The sequence below is a fragment of the Bombina bombina genome, chromosome 4 (genome assembly GCF_027579735.1).
Source record: "Bombina bombina isolate aBomBom1 chromosome 4, aBomBom1.pri, whole genome shotgun sequence".
NCBI lineage: Eukaryota > Metazoa > Chordata > Amphibia > Anura > Bombinatoridae > Bombina > Bombina bombina.
The window spans coordinates 781,279,349-781,303,839 of NC_069502.1; the positions used below are offsets into that span (position 1 = coordinate 781,279,349).

General features: G+C 39.0%; 1 protein-coding gene across 1 annotated transcript in view; it reads left to right on the top strand.

Moving 5' to 3' along the window:
* Positions 1-24,491, top strand: part of NUP133 (nucleoporin 133) — a 750,179-nt gene that overhangs the window by 640,927 nt on the left and 84,761 nt on the right. The window contains exon 22 of the mRNA XM_053712280.1: positions 21,063-21,143. Within this exon, the coding sequence (XP_053568255.1) occupies positions 21,063-21,143 (81 nt within the window). The remainder of the gene's footprint in view (positions 1-21,062; positions 21,144-24,491) is intronic.

Genomic DNA, 24,491 nt, shown 5'->3' on the forward strand with positions numbered 1-24,491 from the left:
TATAAATATAAAACACACATACACCACACACACTCTCATATAACTAACACACATACACCACACACACTCTCATATAACTCACACACTCTTATATGACTAAAATACACTGTCATACAACGCACACAAGTCAGGACCCAGTAAACATAGTGTTGTGACCCAGTAATGGGTGCCGACCCGTGGTTTTTAGAACCCTGGTCTAATGCACAAGAGCATGTTGTTTTTCACTATTGCTTGAACAAAACTGTGTGTTAAACACTTTCAAAAATGTTTAAACACATTGTTAAAATCAATTCATTGTTATTTTGCAGGAGTTAAATATATAGTTCTGTGGAAGCACTAGTAAAATAAAAAATGTTTTAGAACATTACACCATTTGCTTATTGCTGCTTCATGTCCACTGCATATAGATGATCACATGAAAATAGTGAGTTTTTGGAATAATGTTTTTGCAAATAAATGTTCCAGATACAATTTAACCCCTTAATGACCAACGATGTACCCTTTTACATTGCTAGTCTTTCTATGTGGGTTTCGCCGTCAGTCGCGAGACCACGCTATTTTATGAAGCCTGATGGATGAAAGGGTGTAATAGCGCAGACTTTCCGCTTGCGGCAAGACCCGTGCTATTATAATCAAACAACCTCTTCATGACCAGTGATGTACAGGGTACATTATGGTTGCTAAGGGGTTAATCTACAACTACATTTAGTTTGTATATTGTAAAGGCAAATGGCTATAACCAATTAAAATACTTAAATTATTTTTTGATACTATTTAAAAAAAAAAAAATCTTAGCTTGGTTCCTGCCACTGGATCTTTGCCTCCGGGCACTAGTGTTGGAAGTGTGGAACTCCATCTGGAGTTTCTTGTGGGGGCCATGTTACTGTGATGTCACTGGAGCAACATTTGCAGGCGGCTTTAGGAACACACCTTCACTCGGCCTTGGCCGGATCTGGTGCTTTTGGAGCTCCGCTGTGCCATAGGAGTTTCCAGTTCCCCATGAAGATTTGAGCTTTTTGCTTTCTGGTAAAGGGTTTATTTTAAGTTTCTATAGTGACTTTTATCCTCTTAGCGATGCTGCCTGTTATATATTAGATTGTCTGCTCCTTAGAGCAACCTCATTATGGAGCCTGCCTCTCTCAAGCCTGCCACTGCCAGATTTTGTTTAACCTCTTCTTTTTATGAGCATACTCTTTTTTTTTTTTTCTTGTAGGTTTTATAGCTCTGAGCCCCAGTCTAAGCCCATTTGTTTACTTTGTTCTAATTTTTCTAAGATTTAAAAAAACGGTGTAATGTATGTATTGGACAGACTTATGGTGGCTGTTTTCCACAAACTCGGCATCTGAGTAATCTGCAAAATGCTTTCAAATTCTAATGCCATTTCTAATGGGGATGTTTCTTCTGATTATGATGCACCTGTTAACTTTAATTCTACTGCCTTTAGTGATTTTGTGAATTCTATTAAATAGACTTTGGAAGTTGAGGAGGTACAAACCATACATCCTCAGATTGATTTAGGCCTACACCTGAATTGTGTAATTGCTTTACTTATTCTGAAGCCATTGGATCCATTCTGTATTTGCTAAGAATAAAAATCAGCTTGGTGAACCAGAAAAAGTATTTCAATTATTTACTTTATGTAGGCATTTACATGCAGTGTTCAACGCCCCCCCTAAAGTGGATGCTGCCCTAAAGTGGATGCTGCTATTTCCAGGTTATCTAAGAAATAATAAACAGATGCTGCCTGTGTATTTGAAGATGTGATGGAAAATTATTTTAAGATAATTTATTTACAATAAGGCGTCATTTCTAGCCATTTTTTCTGTTCTCGAGGCTACTGATATTTGGTCTACTAATATTTTGCAGAAAATACCTGATGCTTAAGATTTCATGCCTTTTCTTTTAGATCTTAAGGAGGATATTTCTTTCTGAATTTCCACTGCTTCAGAGAAGTTATAATTAAAAATGGATTTAAATAGGGAAAGTGATTAACTTTTGAAGGAGATGTTATTTGATAAACAACTAGAGCTTCTAATTTCCAGACTTTTTGGTGTTAAAAGGATATGAAACCAACATTTCTTTCATGTAATTAGCAAGAGTCCATGAGCTAGTGACGTATGGGATATACATTCCTACCAGGAGGGGCAAAGTTTCCCAAACCTCAAAATGCCTATAAATACACCCCTCACCACACCCACAAATCAGTTTTACAAACTTTGCCTCCTATGGAGGTGGTGAAGTAAGTTTGTGCTAGATTCTACGTTGATATGCGCTCCGCAACAGGTTGGAGCCCGGTTTTCCTCTCAGCGTGCAGTGAATGTCAGAGGGATGTGAGGAGAGTATTGCCTATTTGAATGCAATGATCTCCTTCTACGGGGTCTATTTCATAGGTTCTCTGTTATCGGTCGTAGAGATTCATCTCTTACCTCCCTTTTCAGATCGACGATATACTCTTATATATATATATATACCATTACCTCTGCTGATTTTCGTTTCAGTACTGGTTTGGCTTTCTACAGGGGTAAGTAAGTCTTATTTTCTGTGACACTCTAAGCTATGGTTGGGCGCTTTTTTTATAAAGTTCTAAATATATGTATTCAAACATTTATTTGCCTTGACTCAGGATGTTCAACATTCCTTATTTTCAGACAGTCAGTTTCATATTTGGGATAATGCATTTGAATCAATCATTTTTTCTTACCTTAAAAAATTTGACTTTTTCCCTGTGGGCTGTTAGGCTCGCGGGGGCTGAAAATGCTTCATTTTATTGCGTCATTCTTGGCGCAGACTTTTTTGGCGCAAAAAATCTTTTCTGTTTCCGGCGTCATACGTGTCGCCGGAATTTGAGTCATTTTTTGACGTTCTTTTGCGCCAAAAATGTCGGCGTTCCAAATAATGTGGGCGTCTTATTTGGCGCTAAAAAAATATGGGCGTCGCTTTTGTCTCCACATTATTTAAGTCTTATTTTTCATTGCTTCTGGTTGCTAGAAGCTTGTTCTTGGGCATTTTTTCCCATTCCTGAAACTGTCATTTAAGGAATTTGATCAATTTTGCTTTATATGTTGTTTTTTCTCTTACATATTGCAAGATGTCTCATGTTGCATCTTAGTCAGAAGATACTTCAGGAAAATCGCTGCCTGGTGCTGGAACTACCAAAGCTAAGTGTATCTGCTGTAAACTTTTGGTAGCTGTTCCTCCAGCTGTTGTTTGTATTAAATGTCATGACAAACTTGTTAATGCAGAAAATATTTCCTTTAGTAAAATACCATTACCTGTTGCAGTTCCATCAACATCTAATGTTCAGAGTGTTCCTGATAACATAAGAGATTTTGTTTCTGAATCTATTAAGAAGGCTATGTCTGTTATTCCTCCTTCTAGTAAACATAAAAAGTCTTTTAAAACTTCTCTTTATCCAGATGAATTTTTAAATGAACATCATCATTCTGATTCTAATGATTCTTCTGGTTCAGAGGATTCTGTTTCAGAGGTTGATGCTGATAAATCTTCATATTTATTTAAAATGGAATTTATTCGTTCTTTACTTAAAGAAGTCCTAATTGCATTAGAAATTGAGGATTCTGGTCCTCTTGATACTAAATCTAAACATTTAGACAAGGTCTTTAAATCTCCTGTAGTTATTCCAGAAGTTTTTCCTTTTCCTGGTGCTATTTCTGAAGTAATTTCCAGGGAATGGAATAAATTGGGTAATTCATTTACTCCTAAACGTTTTAAGCAATTATATCCTGTGCCGTCTGACAGATTAGAGTTTTGGGACAAAATCCCTAAAGTTGATGGGGCTATCTCTACCCTTGCTAAACATACTACTATTCCTACGGCAGATGGTACTTCCTTTAAGGATACTTTAGATAGGAAAATTGAATCCTTCCTAAGAAAAGCTTATTTGTGTTCAGGTAATCTTCTTAGACCTGCTATATCTTTGGCGGATGTTGCTGCAGCTTCAACTTTTTGGTTGGAAACTTTAGCGCAACAAGTAACAGATCATGATTCTCATAACATTATTATTCTTCTTCAACATGCTAATAATTTTATCTGTGATGCCATTTTTTATATTATCAGAGTTGATGTCAGGTTTATGTCTCTAGCTATTTTAGCTAGAAGAGCTTTATGGCTTAAAACTTGGAATGCTGATATGTCTTCTAAATCGACTCTACTTTCCCTTTCTTTCCAGGGTAATAAATTATTTGGTTCTCAGTTGGATTCTATTATCTCAACTGTTACTGGTGGGAAAGGAACTTTTTTACCACAAGATAAAAACTCTAAGGGTAAAAAGAGGGCTAATAATCGTTTTCGTTCCTTTCGTTTCAACAAAGAACAAAAGCCTGATCCTTCATCCTCAGGAGCAGTTTCAGTTTGGAAACCATCTCCAGTCTGGAATAAATCCAAGCCTTCTAGAAAAGCAAATCCAGCTTCTAAATCCACATGAAGGTGCGGCCCTCATTCCAGCTCAGCTGGTAGGGGGCAGATTACGTTTTTTCAAAGAAATTTGGATCAATTCTGTTCACAATCTTTGGATTCAGAACATTATTTCAGAAGGGTGCAGAATTGGTTTCAAGATGAGACCTCCTGCAAAGAGATTTTTTCTTTCCCGTGTCCCAGTAAACCCAGCGAAAGCTCAAGCATTTCTGAAATGTGTTTCAGATCTAGAGTTGGCTGGAGTAATTATGCCAGTTCCAGTTCTGGAACAGGGGCTGGGGTTTTATTCGAATCTCTTCATTGTACCAAAGAAGGAGAATTCCTTCAGACCAGTTCTGGATCTAAAAATATTGAATCGTTATGTAAGGATACCAACATTCAAAATGGTAACTGTAAGGACTATCCTGCCTTTTGTTCAGCAAGGGCATTATATGTCTACAATAGATTTACAGGATGCATATCTGCATATACCGATTCATCCAGCTCACTATCAGTTTCTGAGATTCTCTTTCCTAGACAAGCATTACCAGTTTGTGGCTCTGCCGTTTGGCCTAGCAACAGCTCCAAGAATTTTTACAAAGGTTCTCGGTGCCCTTCTATCTGTAATCAGAGAACAGGGTATTGTGGTATTTCCTTATTTGGACGATATCTTGGTACTTGCTCAGTCTTCACATTTAGCAGAATTTCATACGAATCGACTTTTGTTGTTTCTTCAAAATCATGGTTGGAGGATAAATTCACTAAAAAGTTCATTGATTCCTCAGACAAGGGTAACCTTTTTGGGTTTCCAGATAGATTCAGTGTCCATGACTCTGTCTTTGACAGACAAGAGACGTCTAAAATTGATTTCAGCTTGTCGAAACCTTCAGTCACAATCATTCCCTTCGGTAGCCTTATGCATGGAAATTCTAGGTCTTATGACTGCTGCATCGGACGCGATCCCCTTTGCTCGTTTTCACATGCGACCTCTTCAGCTCTGTATGCTGAACCGATGGTGCAGGGATTACACAAAGATATCTCAATTAATATCTTTAAAACAGATTGTACGACACTCTCTGACGTGGTGGACAGATCACCATCGTTTAGTTCAGGGGGCTTCTTTTGTTCTTCAGACCTGGACTGTAATTTCAACAGATGCAAGTCTTACAGGTTGGGGAGCTGTGTGGGGGTCTCTGACAGCACAAGGGGTTTGGGAATCTCAGGAGGTGAGATTACCGATCAATATTTTGGAACTCCGTGCAATTTTCAGAGCTCTTCAGTCTTGGCCTCTTCTGAAGAGAGAATCGTTCATTTGTTTTCAGACAGACAATGTCACAACTGTGGCATACATCAATCATCAAGGAGGGACTCACAGTCCTCTGGCTATGAAAGAAGTATCTCGAATTCTGGTATGGGCGAAATCCAGCTCCTGTCTAATCTCTGTGGTTCATATTCCAGGAATAGACAATTGGGAAGCGGATTATCTCAGTCGCCAAACGTTGCATCCGGGCGAATGGTCTCTTCACCCAGAGGTATTTCTTCAGATTGTTCAAATGTGGGAACTTCCAGAAATAGATCTGATGGCTTCTCATCTAAACAAGAAACTTCCCAGGTATCTGTCCAGATCCCGGGATCCTCAGGCGGAGGCAGTGGATGCATTATCACTTCCTTGGAAGCATCATCCTGCCTATATCTTTCCGCCTCTAGTTCTTCTTCCAAGAGTAATCTCCAAGATTCTGAAGGAATGCTCGTTTGTTCTGCTGGTAGCTCCAGCATGGCCTCACAGGTTTTGGTATGCGGATCTTGTCCGGATGGCCTCTTGCCAACCGTGGACTCTTCCGTTAAGACCAGACCTTCTGTCGCAAGGTCCTTTTTTCCATCAGGATCTCAAATCCTTAAATTTAAAGGTATGGAGATTGAACGCTTGATTCTTGGTCAAAGAGGTTTCTCTGACTCTGTGATTAATACTATGTTACAGGCTCGTAAATCTGTATCTAGAGAGATATATTATAGAGTCTGGAAGACTTATATTTCTTGGTGTCTTTCTCATCATTTTTCCTGGCATTCTTTTAGAATTCCGAGAATTTTACATTTTCTTCAGGATGGTTTAGATAAAGGTTTGTCCGCAAGTTCCTTGAAAGGTCAAATCTCTGCTCTTTCTGTTCTTTTTCACAGAAAGATTGCTAATCTTCCTGATATTCATTGTTTTGTGCAAAGCCTTGGTTTGTATAAAACCTGTCATTAAGTCAATTTCTCCTCCTTGGAGTTTGAATTTGGTTCTGGGGGCTCTTCAAGCTCCTCCGTTTGAACCTATGCATTCATTGGACATTAAATTACTTTCTTGGAAAGTTTTGTTCCTTTTGGCCATCTCTTCTGCCAGAAGAGTCTCTGAATTGTCTGCTCTTTCTTGTGAGTCTCCTTTTCTGATTTTTCATCAGGATAAGGCAGTGTTGCGAACTTCTTTTGAATTTTTACCTAAGGTTGTGAATTCCAACAACATTAGTAGAGAAATTGTAGTTCCTTCATTATGCCCTAATCCTAAGAATTCTAAGGAGAAATCATTGCATTCTTTGGATGTTGTTAGAGCTTTGAAATATTATGTTGAAGCTACTAAGACTTTCCGAAAGACTTCTAGTCTATTTGTCATCTTTTCCGGTTCTAGAAAAGGCCAGAAAGCTTCTGCCATTTCTTTGGCATCTTGGTTGAAATCTTTAATTCATCATGCCTATGTTGAGTCGGGTAAAACTCCGCCTCAGAGGATTACAGCTCATTCTACTAGATCAGTTTCTACTTCCTGGGCGTTTAGGAATGAAGCTTCGGTTGATCAGATTTGCAAAGCAGCAACTTGGTCTTCTTTGCATACTTTTACTAAATTCTACCATTTTGATGTGTTTTCTTCTTCTGAAGCAGTTTTTGGTAGAAAAGTACTTCAGGCAGCGGTTTCAGTTTGAATCTTCTGCTTATGTTTTCATTTAAACTTTATTTTGGGTGTGGATTATTTTCAGCAGGAATTGGCTGTCTTTATTTTATCCCTCCCTCTCTAGTGACTCTTGCGTGGAAAGATCCACATCTTGGGTAGTCATTATCCCATACGTCACTAGCTCATGGACTCTTGCTAATTACATGAAAGAAAACATAATTTATGTAAGAACTTACCTGATAAATTCATTTCTTTCATATTAGCAAGAGTCCATGAGGCCCACCCTTTTTTGTGGTGGTTATGATTTTTTTTGTATAAAGCACAATTATTCCAATTCCTTATTTTTTATGCTTTCGCACTTTTTTCTTATCACCCCACTTCTTGGCTATTCGTTAAACTGATTTGTGGGTGTGGTGAGGGGTGTATTTATAGGCATTTTGAGGTTTGGGAAACTTTGCCCCTCCTGGTTTGAATGTATATCCCATACGTCACTAGCTCATGGACTCTTGCTAATATGAAAGAAATGAATTTATCAGGTAAGTTCTTACATAAATTATGTTTTTTTTCATTTGTGATTCAGAAAGAGCATTCAATTTTAAGCAACTTTCTAATTTACTCATATTATAAAGGTTTCTTCTTTCTCTTCATAGCTTTATTTGAAAAATCAGGAATGTAAGCTTTAGAGCTGGCCAGTTTTTGGTTCAGCACCCTGGGTAGCGCTTGCTGATTGGTGGCTACATTTAGAGCCCTTTTCTTCTACAGGCGGCTGGTGGGCCACATAGGAATTCAACTTATGTTCATAGGCAGATGTCTCAATATCCAAACTTTAAATCTAACTATAGAAAGGATTAATTTTGTTTCCAAAACTTGAAGACTCAATTCCAGGTTAGGAGTTGGGGAAAATCCTATTCAGTTTATCAGACAAACAATGATGGTTTGACTGCCCAAATCTCTTTCCTGGGAGACAGAGTCTCCAGTTTCAGAAAAATTGGGCATCAATCATTTCAGATTCCTGGGTCCTGCTGACCAGTTATTTTTGGAGTTCTTAAAGAAACTTCATCTTCCTCATTTGTTCATTTGGGGAAATCACCACTCCAAAAGGATCCAGTTAATTAGATGGCCATTCTCGTCAATTAGAATGGTAGTAAAACAAGAAATTGTTCCTATTCATAACAGGTAGCTTCAAAACCTCAATCATTAAGCGCCACTGTTTTTCAGTCCCAACACCGCAAGCTCTAGGAAGGGATTCATTGTCACAGGTTTGGGACTCCAATCTTATTTATATTTACCCTACTTTTCCAATCCCTCGTCTGCTGAAAAGAGTATTCATTGTTTTCTCTGCTGGCAATCCTCCCACCTTGGTTTCTCCATGTGTCTCAGGGTGACAATTAGGGTCCATTACTTCAACCAAATCCTCAGAGTCTAAAGTTGACAGTGTGGTTGCTAAGATCATCTGATTACAGCAGATTATACCTCCTTCAGGAGTATGGTTGCAGTCTTTTCCAGATCCCTGGGTTCTGAATATAGTTTCTCAGGGTTATCGAAAAGGATTCAGAACAAGGCCTCCCAGAGGAAGATTTTTTTTCTATCCAATGTTCCAAGGAATACCTTAATTCAGTCTGTTTTAGATCTGGAAACTATAGGAGTGATTGTTCCCGTTCCTTTGCAGGAACAGGGGATGGGATTGTATTCAAATCTTTTTATTTTTCCAAAGAAGGAAGGTACTTTCAGACTTGTTATGGATCTGAAAGCTCTGAACCAGTTTGTCAGAATTCCTACTTCCAAAATGGAAACTATTCTATTCTGCCTTTTGTTCAGCAAGATTAAATTATGCCCACAATAGATTTAAAGGATGCTTACCTTCATGTTTCCAAACCACAGGGAACATTACCATTTTCTGAGGTTTGCCCTTCTAGACCAGCATTTTCTATTTTTTGCTCTACCATTTGGCCTGGCTACAGCTTCAAGAATATTCACAAAGGTTCTGAGTCCTAGGGTATTTCAGTGTTTCCTTAACCGGACAGTATCTTGGTTTCAGCTCCATCTTTTCATTTAGCAGAATCTCACTGACATACAAGGGTTACTTTTCTGGGGTTTCAAATATATTCAGACTCCATGGAATTAGCCTGTCTAAACCTTCAGTACCTCTTTCTTCCCTATGTTGCTCTTTGTATGAACGTTCTGTGTCTCATGGTTGCAGCTTTAGATACAATTTCATTTGCATTACAATTCTCATTTCACATGAGACCTCTTCAGCATTGTATGCTTCGTCAGTGGTGCAGAGATCAATGTTCTAGAGCTCTGTGCTATTCTCAAGGCTCTTCAGACTTTGTCTCCTCTCCGCTTTCAATCAGGCAATGTCACAGCAGTGGCTTATGTCAATCATCAGGGGGGAGCTCACAGTTCTTTAGCCATAAAGAAAGTGTCCTGATTTTTTTCATGGGCAGAAGTCAATTCCTGTCTAGTCTCTGCAGTTCATATTCCAGGAGTGAACTGGAAAGCAGATTTTCACAGTTAGTCTCTGCATTCAAGGGAATGGTCTCTTCACCAGGATGTATTCAATCAGATTGTGGAACTTTGGGGTCTCCCAGAGATAGATCTGATGGCTTCCTGTTTGAACAACAAATTTCCCAGGTACTTTGAAAGGTCCAGGCACCGTCGGGCAGAGTTTGTGGATGCTCTAGTAACTCATTGGTCATTTCAGCTTGCATATCTGTTTGGTAATTTCAGCTTGCTTATCTTTTTCTTCCTCTGGTGCTTCTTCCCAGAGACATTTCCAAGATGAGGCTAGAGAAATAGTCAGTAATCCTGAATGCTCCAGCTTGACCTCATAGGATCTGGTATGCAGATCTGGTTTAGATGTCCAGTTGTCCTCTTTGACAACTTCCTCTGCATCCAGACCTTCTGTCTCAGGTCTGTTTTTTCCATCCCGATCTTAAATCTCTAAGCTTGATGGCATGGAAGACTTTTATTGCTTTGTGTATTCCTAGAATTTAGCATTTCTTACAGGATGGTATGGATAAGGGCCTATCTGCCAGTTTTTTGAAAGGGCAGATTTCTGCTCTTTTAGTTTTATTTCATAGGAAGATTGCTAATCTTCCTGACATTCATGTGTTCAAGCCCCTGTAATCTTAACTTGGTGTTAAAGGGTGTGCAGGCTCCTCCATGTGAGCTTATGCATAAAGTGAAAAAGAAACCAAAGCACAACCTCAGTGCCTCCTATCCATGCCTAATGTCAGCAACCAACCAAATATTTAAATGAGGCATGTTTGGTGTGTGGTACTTAGGTAAATTAACCACAATAAAGAAAAAGCCTTGTTGGCAAAAGAGAACAATAATCTTTCATGTGCAGTTGCAAAGGGATTCTTTCAAAAGAGATTCAAATGGCCATGTCATAAACTTAGGGAGAGGTAAATTCTGTGGAGGAACATACCACACTTGCCTGGGTTTAAAATGGGCCATAGTGTGAGAACAAAAAGATATATGTCCCTTGATGCAGAAAAGGCAGGTAAAAGTTAAAAACTAACCCTAGGTTGGCTTATAGGAACTTAGACATGTGTACGTGTGTATAGCAGTCTATGGCAGCAGTGTTTGTAACTATGTATAGCATTGCTATAAGCAATGTTCAAACACTGCTGCCAGATGACTTAAAGGGACATGAAACCCAAATTGTTTCTTTTGTGATTTAGAGCATATAATTCAACTTTCCAATTTACTTCTATTATGAATTTTCCTTCATTATCTTGGTATCCTTTATTGAAGGGGCACCAATACACTACTTGGAGTAAGCTGAATACATTAGTAAGCCAATGATAAGAGGTATATATGTGCAGCCACCAATCAGCAGTTAGGTCCCAGCTCCTGAGCCTACCTAGATATGCTTTTTAACAAAGCCTACCAAGAGAACGAAGCAAATTAGATGATAAACTGGAAAGTTGTTTAAAAATGCATGCTCCGTCTGAATCATGAAATAGATTTTTTGAGCTTCATATCCCTTTAAGACACGTGTGCACTCCTGAGCTCACATAAGATTACTCTTTAACAAACATTACCAAGAGAACTAAGTAAAATTTATAATAAAAGTAAATTGTTTAAAATGTCATGCTCTGTGCAATTTAAGTTTAATTTAGACTTTACTGTCTATTTAATTTGTGAATTACCAAGCAGTCTAAGCTACATGTATGTTTGCTCAGTTTTTATCTATATTATTTTTTAAGTTAGGAATATAACATATATAATTTATATATATGAGTGCCATTAAATTGGGTAATAATAACAACTGTTACTATTCAGCTGCCGATTTGGTTAATTCCGACTGGGAGAAAGGCGCTATATAAATAGTTGTTGTTGTTGTTATTATTATTATTATTATTATTATTATTATTATTATTATTATTCTATACCTTTTCACCTGCAAATGAGGAGTTTGTCTTAAATAACATTTTTACATTTAAAATGCTTTAAAGGGACAGTATACTATAAAAAAAATCCCTCAATGTGTTTCCAATTACTTTTTTTTACCAGCTGCAGTGTATAAAATGCATGAGATTTGCTTTTTTATGGTTTGTGTATATGAATTAACTGATTTTGTGTTTTGAAGCCACAACCTAATCTCATTACTTTATCACATTGTGTACATATACAGTACATGCTTCTTTATCTTATATCTGTCCATAAACCATTCACCAATACTTGGAGAGAACAATCGAAAATTAACATTTCCTTCTTCATATAAGGAAAGTCCACGGCTTCATTCCTTACTGTTGGGAAATACTGAACCTGGCCACCAGGTGGAGGCAAAGACACCCCAGCCAAAGGCTCAAATACCTCTCCCACTTCCCCATCCCCCAGTCATTCTTTGCCTTTCGTCACAGGAGGATGGCAGAGAAGTGTCAGAAGATTTCGAAGTAGTTCCTTAGGAGTGGTATCTGCCCTTTGATATGGGACTGGAGTTTTAAGTAGTCTTGTCAGCCTCTCAGTGAGAGCATTGACGAAAGTTAGAGTCTGGAGATCCAGGGAGAGGCTTTCTGCGAACCCATCCAGACTGCCTGCTAACAGCTCCTAAGCAATCAGTGTTGATGAGTTTCACTGCCTGCTAGTTTTCTTCACTCAAGTCCATGTCAGGAGCGATGCTACAAGACTGTCACACTTGAAAGGCTGTGTTTCTGAATCCACAGCATGGATTCTGGTAAGATTGTTTCAATTTTCATTTTTGTTGGAATCGCTAGAAGACGGGGCCACAGTGTGGCTCCTTTTATCTTAATAGAATCATGGGATTATTGAACAGTGGAGATTAATCAAATGTTTTTTTTTATTTTATGCTGCTTATGTTTGAGATTTTATTGGGCTCATAGACTGTTTGGTGGCTGGAACACACAGGTTTTTACTTTCACTTTGAATGCTGCGCAGCTTGGCACCTTTTTTCTCATAGCAGTGGCGGTCCTGCCTTGCGCACCACATGACCGGGTGTGGTCTCACTTTCATTTCCTCTTTCCTGACCAAGCTGGTTGACGGAAAAGACGCTTTTTCTTCGTATTGTCTGGGTCCAGGAGGTGGTGAGTACCCCAGCCATTGGGAGTATAAAGATGCCGTTTTTGTGAGAAATAAAAAGATAGTTTCTTTCATGTAATTGGCAAGAGTCCATGAGCTAGTGACGTGTAAGATTTACAATCCTACCAGGAGGGGCAAAGTTTCCCAAACCTCAAAATGCCTATAAATACACCCCTCACCACACCCACAATTCAATATGGAGATGAAGTAAGTTTGTGCTTGATTTTTGTGATTTCTTCTATGATAAGCGCTTCTAAGCATTCTGAAGCCCAATTCCTCTCAGAGTACAGCGTTTGTGAAGAGAGTATTGCCTATTGATTTTATGGTTTCCCTCGTCTGAAATCTTTTCAACGGTTCTCTGTTATCGGTCGTAGGGATTCTTCTCCTACCTCCCTTTTCAGATCGACAATATACTCTTATATACCATTACCTCTGCTGATAGGTTTCAGTACTGGTTTGGCTATCTGCTATATGTGGATTGGTGTCTTTCGGTAAGTATGTATCATTATTTAAGACACTCTCAGCTATGGTTTGGCACTTTATGTATTATTATAAAGTTTTAAATATATGTATTGTACTTATATTTGCCATGAGTCAGGTCTATGTGTATTTCCCTTTGCAGTCTGGCAGTTTCTTTATGGGAATCATGTTTTAGGAAGTTTGTCTTACCTGGGTTATAGTCTTTTTCCAATTTTACTTGTTTTTTCTTTGAAAACTTGCGGGCAAATTAGGCTCGCAAGGGCGCAAAATGCTGTTATTTATTGCATCATTCTTGGCGCGAATGTGCGTCTGTAATGACGCAAGTGCATCATTTTCTGCGTCTTAGTTGACGCCAGGTTGTTTGGCGCAACCTGTGTTATAACGCAAGTTTTCCGGATGATGAGTCATTTCCGGATGTTTGTTGTCAGCAAAAAAAAATTAAACTTTCTTTTGCGTCGTGCGTCATACATGGCGCCCAAAAATGTTTAGTTTTATATTTCCCCACTTCCTATATGCTCCTTGCCTTCTTTATGCTCAGAGGGCTATGCTATTTGTTTTTTTGTCAATTTTTGCATTTGCATTCTTTCCCATTCCTGAAACTGCTATATGTGGAAATAAGATATTTCTGTTTAAATGTTTTTTCTTTTACATTTTATAAGATGTCTCAATCGGATCCTGTCTCAGAAGCTGCTGTAGGAACCATGCTGCCTGAACACAGTTCTTCCAAAGCTAAGTGTATCTGTTGTAAGCTAGTGGAGATTATATCTCCAGCTGTATTATGTAACAGTTGTCATGATAAACTTTTGCATGCAGAAAAGGTTTCTATTAGTGCTAGTACAGTATCTGTTATTCCTTCAACATCTAAAGTACATGATATCCCTGTTGATATGAAAAATTATATTGCTCATGCGATTCAGAAGGCTATGGCTGCTATACCGCTTTCAAATAAATGTAAAAGGTCTTTTAAAACTTCTCATAATACTGATGAAATTTGTAATGACCGACAACATACTGATCTATCCACCTCTGATGAGGATCTCTATGATTCAGAAGATCCTACTTTAGACATTGACACTGATAAATCATCTTATCTTTTTAAGATTGAGTATATTTGTTCTTTGTTAAAAGAAGTGTTTGATAACTTTGGATATTGAGGAGTCTGGACCTCTTAATAATAAATCCAGTAAACGTTTAAATTCTGTCTATAAACCTCTTGTGATTTTTTTCTGTTCCTGATGCTATTTCTGATGTGATTGCTAAGAAATGGTCTAAGCTTGGTACTTCTTTTGTTCCTTCTTCAAGGTTTAAAAAGTTGTATCCTTTGCCAGTAGCTATGTTAGAGTTTTGGGGAAAAGTCCCTAAGATTGATGGGGCTATTTCTACTCTTGCTAAGCATACTACTTTTCCTATGGAAGATAGTACCTTTTTTAAGGATCCTTTAGATAAGAAAATTTAATCTTATCTAAGGAAAGCTTATTTACATTCTGGCTATATTCTCAGACCTGCCATTTCTATGGCTGATGATGCGGCTGCATCAACTTTTTGGTTGGATAGCTTAGCACATGGGGAAAAAGATTCTGATTTGCATAGCATTGTATGTTTGCTTTAACATGCAAATCATTTTATCTGTGATGCTATTTTTTATATCATCAAGATTGATTTTAAATCTATGTCTTTGGCTATTTTAGCTAGAAGAGCTTTATGGTTCAAATCTTGTAATGCTGACATGGTATCTAAATCTAGGCTACTATCTCTATCATTCCAGGGTAATAATTTGTTTGGTCCCCAGTTGGATTCTATCATTTCTACTATTACTGGGGGGAAGGGAGTTTTTTTGCCCCAAGATAAAGTCTAAGGGTAAATCTAAAGCTTCTAATTGGTTTTGTTCCTTTCGTCAGAATAGAGAACAGAAAACCACTCCTTCCCCTATGGACTCTGGCTCCAATTGGAAGCCATCTTCGAAGTGGAATAAATCCAAGCCTTATAAGAAACCAAAGCCAGCCCCCAAGACTGCATAAAGATGTGGCCCTCAATCCAGTTCTGCTGGTGGGGGCGGATTGAAATTATTTCAAGACGTTAAGGCAGGTTCTGTTCAGAATCATTGGATTCAGAATATTGTCTCTCAGGGGTATCAAATAGGTTTCAGAAATCCTGTGAAAGCTCAGGCCTTTCTAAAGTGTGTTTCAGATCTAGAGCTTTTAGGGGTAATTGTACCAGTTCCACTTCTGGAACAGGGTCTGGGTTTTTATTAAAATCTATTCATTTGTCCAGAAGAAGGAAAATTCTTTCAGACCAGTTCTGGATCTGAAGTTTTTGAATCAATTTGTAAGGGTCCCAACTTTCAAGATGGTGACTAGAAGGACTATTCTGCCTTTTGTTCTGCAAGGTCATTACATGTCCTCAATAGACTTACAGGATGCCTATCTTCACATTCCGATTCATTCAGACCACTATCTGTTTCTGAGATTCTCTTTTCTAGACAAGCATTACCAATTTGTTGCTCTTCCATTTGGCCTAGCGACAGCTCCAATAATCTTTTCGAAGATTCTCAGTGCCCTTCTATCTGTAATCAAAGAGCAGGGTATTGCGGTGTTTACTTATTTGGACGATATCTTGGTACTGGCTCAATCTTTTCATTTAGCAAAATCTCACACAAATTAACTTGTTGTTTCTTCAAAAACATGGTTGGAGGATCAATTTACCAAAGAGTTTCTTGATTCCTCAGACAAGGGTCACCTTTTTAGGTTTCCAGATAGATTCAGTGTCCATGAGTTTGTCTTTAACAGACAAGAGACGAATGAAATAGGTTTCAGCCTGTCGAAACCTTCAGTCTCGATTATTCCCTTCAGTGACTATGTGCATGGAAGTTTTAGGTCTCATGACTGCAGCATCGGACACGATCCCCTTTGCTCGTTTTCATATGAGACCTCTGCAGCTTTGCATGCTGAATCAATGGTGCAGGGATTATACTGGAATATCACAATTGATATACTTAAATCCCAACATTCAACTCGCTCTGTCCTGGTGGTTGGATCATCATTGGTTTATTCAAGGGACCTCTTTTGTTCGTCCTTCCTGGACTGTGATTTCAACAGATGCAAGTCTCACAGGTTGGGAATTGTCTGGGGGTCTCTGACAGCACAAGGAGTTTGGAATTCTCAAGAGGCGAAGCTACCAATCAATATTTTAGAACTCCATGATAGTTTCAAGGCTCCTTAGACTTGGCCTCTATTAAAAAGAGAATCATTCATTCGTTTTCACACAGACAATATCACAACCATGGCATATGTCAATCATCAGGGTGGGACTCGCAGTCCTTTAGCGATGAAAGAAGTATCTCGGATACTTTCCTGGGCGGAACCCAACTCCTGTCTAATTTTTGCGATACATATCCCAGGTGTAGACAATTGGGAAGCGGATTATCTCAGTCGTCAATCTTTACATCCATGGGAGTGGTCTCTCCATCCAGATGTATTTTGTCAGATTGTACAGATGTGGGGTCTTTCCGAAATAGATCTGATGGCTTCCCAGGTACCTTTCCAAGTCCAGGGATCCTCAGGTGGAGATGGTGGATGCGTTAGCAGTTCCTTGGTTTTACCAACCTGCTTAAATTTTTTCGCCTCTAGTTCTGCTTCCAAGGGTTATCTGTAAGATCATAATGGAACAATTGCATGCGTTTCTGATAGCACCAGCATGGCCTCACAGGTTTTGGTATGCGGATCTTGTCCACTTCCTTTAAGGCCAGACCTTCTGTCTCAAGGGCCGTTTTTCCATCAGGATCTCAAATCGCTAAATTTGAAGGTATGGAAATTGAACGCTTAGTGCTAAGTCATAGATGTTCCTCTGGCTCAGTGATTAATACTATGCTACAGGCTCGTAAGTCTGTTTCAAGGAAGATTTATTATCAGGTTTGGAAAACCTATATTTCATGGTGTTTTCCTCATAAATGCTCTTATTTATAATATTAGAGTTTCTTCAGGATGGTTTGGATAAAGGTTTGTCTGCAAGTACTTTGAAGGGACAAATCTCTGCTCTTTCTTTTTTATTTCATAAAAAGATTGCTAAACTTCCTGATATTCACTGTTTTGTTCAGGCTTTGGGTCGTATCAAGCCTGTTATTAAATCAATCTCTCCTCCTTGGAGTCTTAATTTGGTTTTGAAGGCTTTGCAGGCTCCTCCTTTTGAGCCTATGCATTCTTTGGATATTAAACTACTTTCTTGGAAAGTGTTGTTTCTTTTCGCTATCTCTTCAGCTAGAAGAGTTTCTGAATTCTCTGCTCTCTTGTGAGTCTCCATTTCTGATTTTCCATCAGGATAAGGCTGTTGTGCGGACTTTGTTTAAATTTCTTCCTAAGGTTGTGAATTCTAAGAACAAGTGGGATAGAATTGGATCTTCCTTTTCCCCTTCGTCTTTTTTTAAAAAATGATTCCCGGACTCAATTGGAGTTGTGGGGTTCAGTTCCTAAGGTAGATGGTGCTATCTTCACACTGGCCAAGCGTACTACTATCCTTCTTGAGGATAACTCGTCGTTCAGAGAGCCGATGGATAAGAAGATGGAAACTTTTCTCAGAAAAATGTTTCAGCATGTTTCAGTCCCCTCGATGTTATCCAAAAAATAATTAAGGCCTTGAGAATTGCCAATTCTTTTATCTGTGATGCAAACATGCAGATCATTCACCTAAATGCTAAAATTTCTGTTTTTTCAGTGCAGACCCGTCAGGCGCTCTGGCTGAAATCCTGGTCTGCGGATATGACTTCTAAGTCTAGACTCCTTTCCCTCCCCTTTATGGGAAAGATTTTATTTGGTCCAGGCCTGGACTCCATTATCTCCATGTTTACAGGGGGCAAGGGTGCCTTCCTACCGCAGGATAAAAAGAACAAGTCTAAGGGACAAGGCTCTAATTTTCGTTCCTTTTGTTCTGAGAAATCCCAATGACAATAGTCCTCCTCTAAGCCCGAGCAAGCCTAGGGTACTTGGATGCCGGCTCAATCCTGGAAAAAATCCAAGCAGAACAAGAAGGCCTGCTAAGTCAGCATGAAGGGGTGGCCCCCGATCAGACGCTGGATTGTGTAGGGACCAGTCTGTAGCTGTTTTCAGATGCTTGGTTCAGGGACGTGCAGGATCCATGGGTCCTGGAGGTCATAGCTCAGGGATACAAGATAGGTTTCAAATCTTAAAGGGACACTGTAACCAAAATTTTTCTTTCGTGATTCAGATTGAGCATGACATTTTAAGCAACTTTCTCATTTACTCCTATTATCAAATTTTCTTCATTCTCTTGATATCTTTATTTGAAATGCAAGAATGTAAGTTTAGATGCCGGCCCATTTTTGGTAAACAACCTGGGTTGTCCTTGCTGATTGGGGGATAAATTCATCCACCAATAAAAAAGTGCTGTCCAGAGTACTGAAACCAAAAAAAAGCTTAGATACCTTCTTTTTCAAATAATAACAAGAGAACGAAGAAAAATTGATAATAGGAGTAAATTAGAATGTTGCTTAAAATTGCATGCTCTTTCTGAATTACAAAAGAAAAAATTTGGGTTCAGTATCCCTTTAACCACCCAAGGGCAGATGTATCCTTTAAAGCCACTCTTCAAAACCAGATTCTCTGAGGCTGACTGCGTGGAGATTGAACGCTTAGTCCTAGCCAAGAGAGGTTTTTCTTAGATAGTTATTAATACTCTCATTCAAGCTTGTAAGCCGTTTACTCGCCGCATCTATCATAAGGTGTGGAGAACCTATTTATTCTGGTGTGAAGAGTGTGGATTCCCCTGGCATAAAGTTAAGGAGGGGACAGATTTTGGCCTTGTCCATTTTACTGCACAAGAGGCTCTCGGAGCTTCCAGTTGTACAGTCTTTTGTTAAGGCTCTGATTAGGATCAGACCTGTGTTCAGATCTAAGGCTCCGTTTGAGCCAATGCATGAAATTGATATTAAGTTGTTATCCTGGAAGGTTCTTTTTCTTCTGGCTATTGCTTCTGTGCGCAGAGTATCTGAGATTGCCGCCTTGCAATGTGAGCCTCCTTATCTGTTGTTCCATTCTGATAAGGCTGTCCTACATACTAAGTTAGGCTTTCTCCCGAAGGTCGTGTCAGACTGCAACATCAATCAAGAGATTGTGGTTGCTTCCTTGTGTCCTAATCCTCCTCCTTTGAAGGAATTTTTGCTTCATAATTTGGACGTGGTTCGAGCCTTGAAGTTCTATCTTCAGGCTACGAAGGATTTTAGACAAACTCCTTCCTTGTTTGCCTATTCTGGGAAGCGTAAGGGGCAGAAGGTTTCTGAGACCTCCTTGTCTTTTTGGTTAAGTAGTGTTATCCGCTTAGCAAGACAGCGGGACATAAGCCTCCTCACAGAATTATGGCTTATTCTACTAGAGCAGTGGCTTCCTCTTGGGCCTTTAAGAACGAGGCCTCTATGGATCAGATTTGTAAGGCGGCTACCTGGTCCTCCTTATACATACTTTTTCTAAATTTTACAAGTTTGATGTTTTTGCTTCTGCTGAAGCGGCCTTCGGGAGAAAGGTTTTGCAGGCTGTGGTGCCCTCAGATTAAGGTCCGCCTCTTTTTGTCCCTCCCGTTGGACTCTCCTTATATTAAAAAGGAAAACATAAATTTTACTTACCAGATCATTTAATTTCCTTCTGTATAAGGAGAGTCCACGGCCCCGCCTTTGTTCTCCGATGGGCGCCCCCCTAAATTATATTTTTCTTCTGGCACCTTTTATACCCTGATATTTCTCCTACTGTTCCTTTTTCCCTTGGCAGAAAGACTGGGGGATGAGGCAAGTGGGAGAGGTATTTGAGCCTCCTTCTGGTGGCCAGGTTTAGTATTTCTTAACAGTAAGGAATGAAGCTGTGGACTCTCCTTATACAGAAGGAAATTAAATTATCAGGTACGCATAATTTGTTTTTATTACCTTATTTCTTTTATATCCCACTGTGAGTGTAATTTCTTCTACTGGCTGTGTTAACACAGCTTGGCCTTAAGGCCAAAAACTTTCAGAATAGCCGGGGATACCACAGGCTAAATCAACTATTTCAAATATAAGGGTACTGGAAATATTTGTAAACAATTTAATACACTCAAGCATGTAAAGTGGATCATTGGGAACAAATTAGAGGAGAGATTTTTTTTTTGAGTAAACTGTCCCTTTAAAGGGACATTCTACAACAGAATTTTTATTGTTTAAAAAGATAGATAATCCCTTTATTACCCATTCCCCAGTGTTGCATAACCAACACAGTTATATTAATATACTTTTAACCTCTGTGATTATCTTGTATCTAAGCCTCTGCAAACTGCCCCTTTATTTCAGTTCTTTTGACAGACTTGCAGTTTAGCCAATCAGTGCCTGCTCCCAGATAACTTCACGTGCACGAGCACAGTGTTATCTATATGAAATACATGAACCAACACCCTCTAGTGGTGAAAAACTGTTAAAATGCAATCTGAAAGAGGTGGCCTTCAAGGTCTAAGAAATTAGCATATGGACCTCCTAGGTTAAGCTTTCAACTAAGAATACCAAGAGAACAAAGCAAAATTGGTGATAAAAGTAAATTGGAAAATTGTTTAAAATTACATGCTCTATCTGAATCATGAAAGTTTTTTTTTTCGCCTAGACTGGCCTAGCGTGTCTGTTATTCTGTTGAATGGCAGTTAAAACTAATTCATATCATGTCTGCTTTTATGCTAGCTATATATAAGTGACGAAAACAGAAGAGCAAATGAATTTGACTTCAAGAAAGCTCTTGACCTTTTGGAGTATATAAATGAGGTAAGTAGATATTGTCTAAATGTGTACATTATATAATGTGTGTAGATAGGCAAAACAGTTTATGCCAGGGTTTAAGGTCTTCACAATTACCCATTTCTGTTGCAATTTTTTTTAATTTGAAAGTAGCTCACATAGAAAAATAGACAAATCTTGATCTTTTATACGTAGTTAAAATGTGTTAAAAAAAATTAGGTGGGGGGGCGGAGCCAGCAGCCTAGAGGAATAGACGCATGTTTTCAGAGCTCCGGCTTTAACTACTTCTAAATACTTCAAAAACCTGCAGAATGGTGCTGATTTAATACAATTTATGCCCTATGACATTATGAACTAATAGCACGGCTGAGAAAGGGAGAGGAGACCATCTTTGCAAGCTCACACGGCAACCTAATAATGTGATTAATGGCCTGACGGCCCCTACTCGCAGACAGCAGCCATATTTGTGACCGCGTGGGCCAACGACATAGCTACTAATGGCGAGCTCCCTCTGGATCTTAGCTGAAATTCGCAAACTCCTAGACTCGTATCAACAGGCGTTCACAGCCACTTTCCACGAGTCGCTCGGACCTGCAGTTGACGATGGGGCTTGGTCAGAAGAAGGCTTACACACAGTGGGCGGAGTGGTGACTAGCGGAGCTACACCGGAGCTACAACGCTTGCTGTGCACCCCGGATCTTGCTGTGAGTCCGGCTGCAAGTTCAGCATGTCAAGGGACTGAGCATCGGATAACAGAGCACACAGTAATGCGAGCTACAGCAGACGAGTCGGCACCTAATGGAGGAGGGAAACTCAGAGCTGCAGTCACAGCGGAGCTGGCGAGATCTGGAATCTTGGATCCCAATACCGGACCGCTTTCCTACCACACAGCTAAACAGTTATGGGACCTACTCCCGATACCTTCATCGGATTGCTACGGAGATTGGTTGCTTCAGCATTGGGAGAGCTGGAGAGGCTCTCCTCATCTACTTAAAGTTGGAGTGGGATAATCACAGTTGAATCCTATATGGACAGCTTGTTTTCCACTGCTGGACCTAAGTTACAGTTAAAATGCTAGAGTTGCTATCCCTAATGTTTTCCCCATACCCTGCCTGCAGGATTACGTATACGCTTTATTATAATATCTCCAATATTTGTTGTTTTGCAACTTGCCACCTCTTATAACAAAATGTATAAAGTTAAAGCTTGGCTGTGTAAGGCCCAGCAGATACTATCGTTTACACTGCAGAGTTAATATGTCCTATGCATGACCCTTTGTATTTGCGGAGACCATGTCTCTATAGAGCTAGCCTTATTATATAGTGGACTAACTAAGCTAATAGTAGAATCCACATTCTCATAGATTATTAGTATACACACTATGGTCATACTCTCCTGTATAGATTGTTCTGGTTTTTCTGTCTACACAACATTCAGACGGCACACTAAGCTTTGTTTACTTTATGCTAACAAGTGTCTTACAAGTTAACAGCAATGCTTGTACGCCCTATTATATTTTAAAGCATTCGCAAGCCTTTTATTGTCTACACCTTCTGGGGCACTGAATCCACATGCCTTATTACATACTCCTCCATGTTTGTGGGCTTTTATAATGACTGAACATGCAAGGCATGGGCGTGAGAGCTGTGAGCATGTCATCCCGCTGCCAGCGGCCGGGGCGGCGGGATGCCTTTCTTTAACAAATTTTGTAGCTCCATAGCAGAGTTTCAGATACAGTCTTACACCACATTACATACCAATATACATTAGTAAAGCCCTAACCTATTGCTATAAGCTCAACATTTAGATCCTCCCCTGTTATCCTACCTACAATTGCTGTAAAACCATAGCAAACCTATGTGAATTCTACAACACTTATGTGTCACTACAGTTTGGGAGCTCTGTAACCATACTATCGATTAATAACTACCCTCTGTAGAAGGTGTTTATGTGTACATGATTATTGATCTAATCGCTCACCTTGTGTCAATGTTATTGAAGTGACCTTACTTATCAATCTGTAAGTGTTGTGTAATCATGGCATACTTCTGCACTATCAATGGTTCTTATATTTGCATATTTATATAAGAGAGATGCAACAGTACTGCTAACTAAAACCTATTCTATGTTATGACCTTAGTCCCTCCAGGTTGCCCCTTCTTCTAGAGCAGGCTAGACCCTTACCTATACTTAGCTTTTTTATTCCTTATGTTCAGCTTACCACTCCCCCCCCCCCCCATAGTGGAATATACATCCTAACTTAGAAGAGCCATCTTTGTGACTCTCTTGCCCTCTCCACACCATTATCCATATACATCCCACCTTATTACTCAAATACTAGAATGATTTCGCCTTTTCTCACACCCTAAATTTATAGACTTTTCTAAACATCTCCTATATAATTAATTAAGCCTAAAAGGTCTTAAATACCCATTTAGGGAATTCTATCTTCATGTGTAAAAATAGCTTCACAAAAAAATAACCTTTTTGGAGCCAATAACTGGAGCATGAGTAATTAGGGCTTCATCGTGTACTTAAACCACCTCCCCCCCCAACCACACTAATGTACCCTCTATTTGTGAGGGACTCAATACGCGGTTTGTCTTGTGTATACCGCAATCTAACTACTGCTTTTCTCATTTCCTAAGCCTTATTTCCATTATAATACTTAAGTAGAGAGTCTGTAAGACCATCTGGATCAGCAGGTCTGATCACTGTTGTCTTCCATTTATATGTTTGCTCCTCATACTGCATTTGGTAGCCCCAATTAAGGTACTAGCTTGGATATTCCATTTCAGGCTCCATCTTTTGTTACAGGAAGCAAATATTATATTTAAACACTCCACTACAGATTCTATTTATCACTACAGGAAGTGACTATCATTTCACATCGTATATAGCATTATATCTCTGGCTATATTCTAACTACCCTATTCACTACAAGTAAGTTACTATACGCTTGAATCTTCACAAATTATGAGTAACCCTGTGGATTCTTCAGCATTCCTAATTCACACCCCTAATGTTTTTTGTTATATGTTTCCTCAGGTCCTCAGGAACAATTTTGCTATTAATTCTGTAAATGGAGGTTTATCATTGAGATCCAAAAGCGGTCTCCTAGTTACAAGTTCCTTTCGCCTTATTTTATCCCACTACTTTTGTTGGCCCAAAAGTGATATATTGTATCTTGTAGAAGGTCCATATCAGATTAACATCTTATCTGTCTAATGTTTGTAAATTGTTGGCTAAACGTCTCTTGAATGTTTATTTGGTTCCTCCTGTAAAAGTGAAGCCTATTTCATATGACAAAAGAATATGTTATTATGATCTATGTACCCCTTTCACTAAACCTCAATAAAAAATATTAAAAAAAAA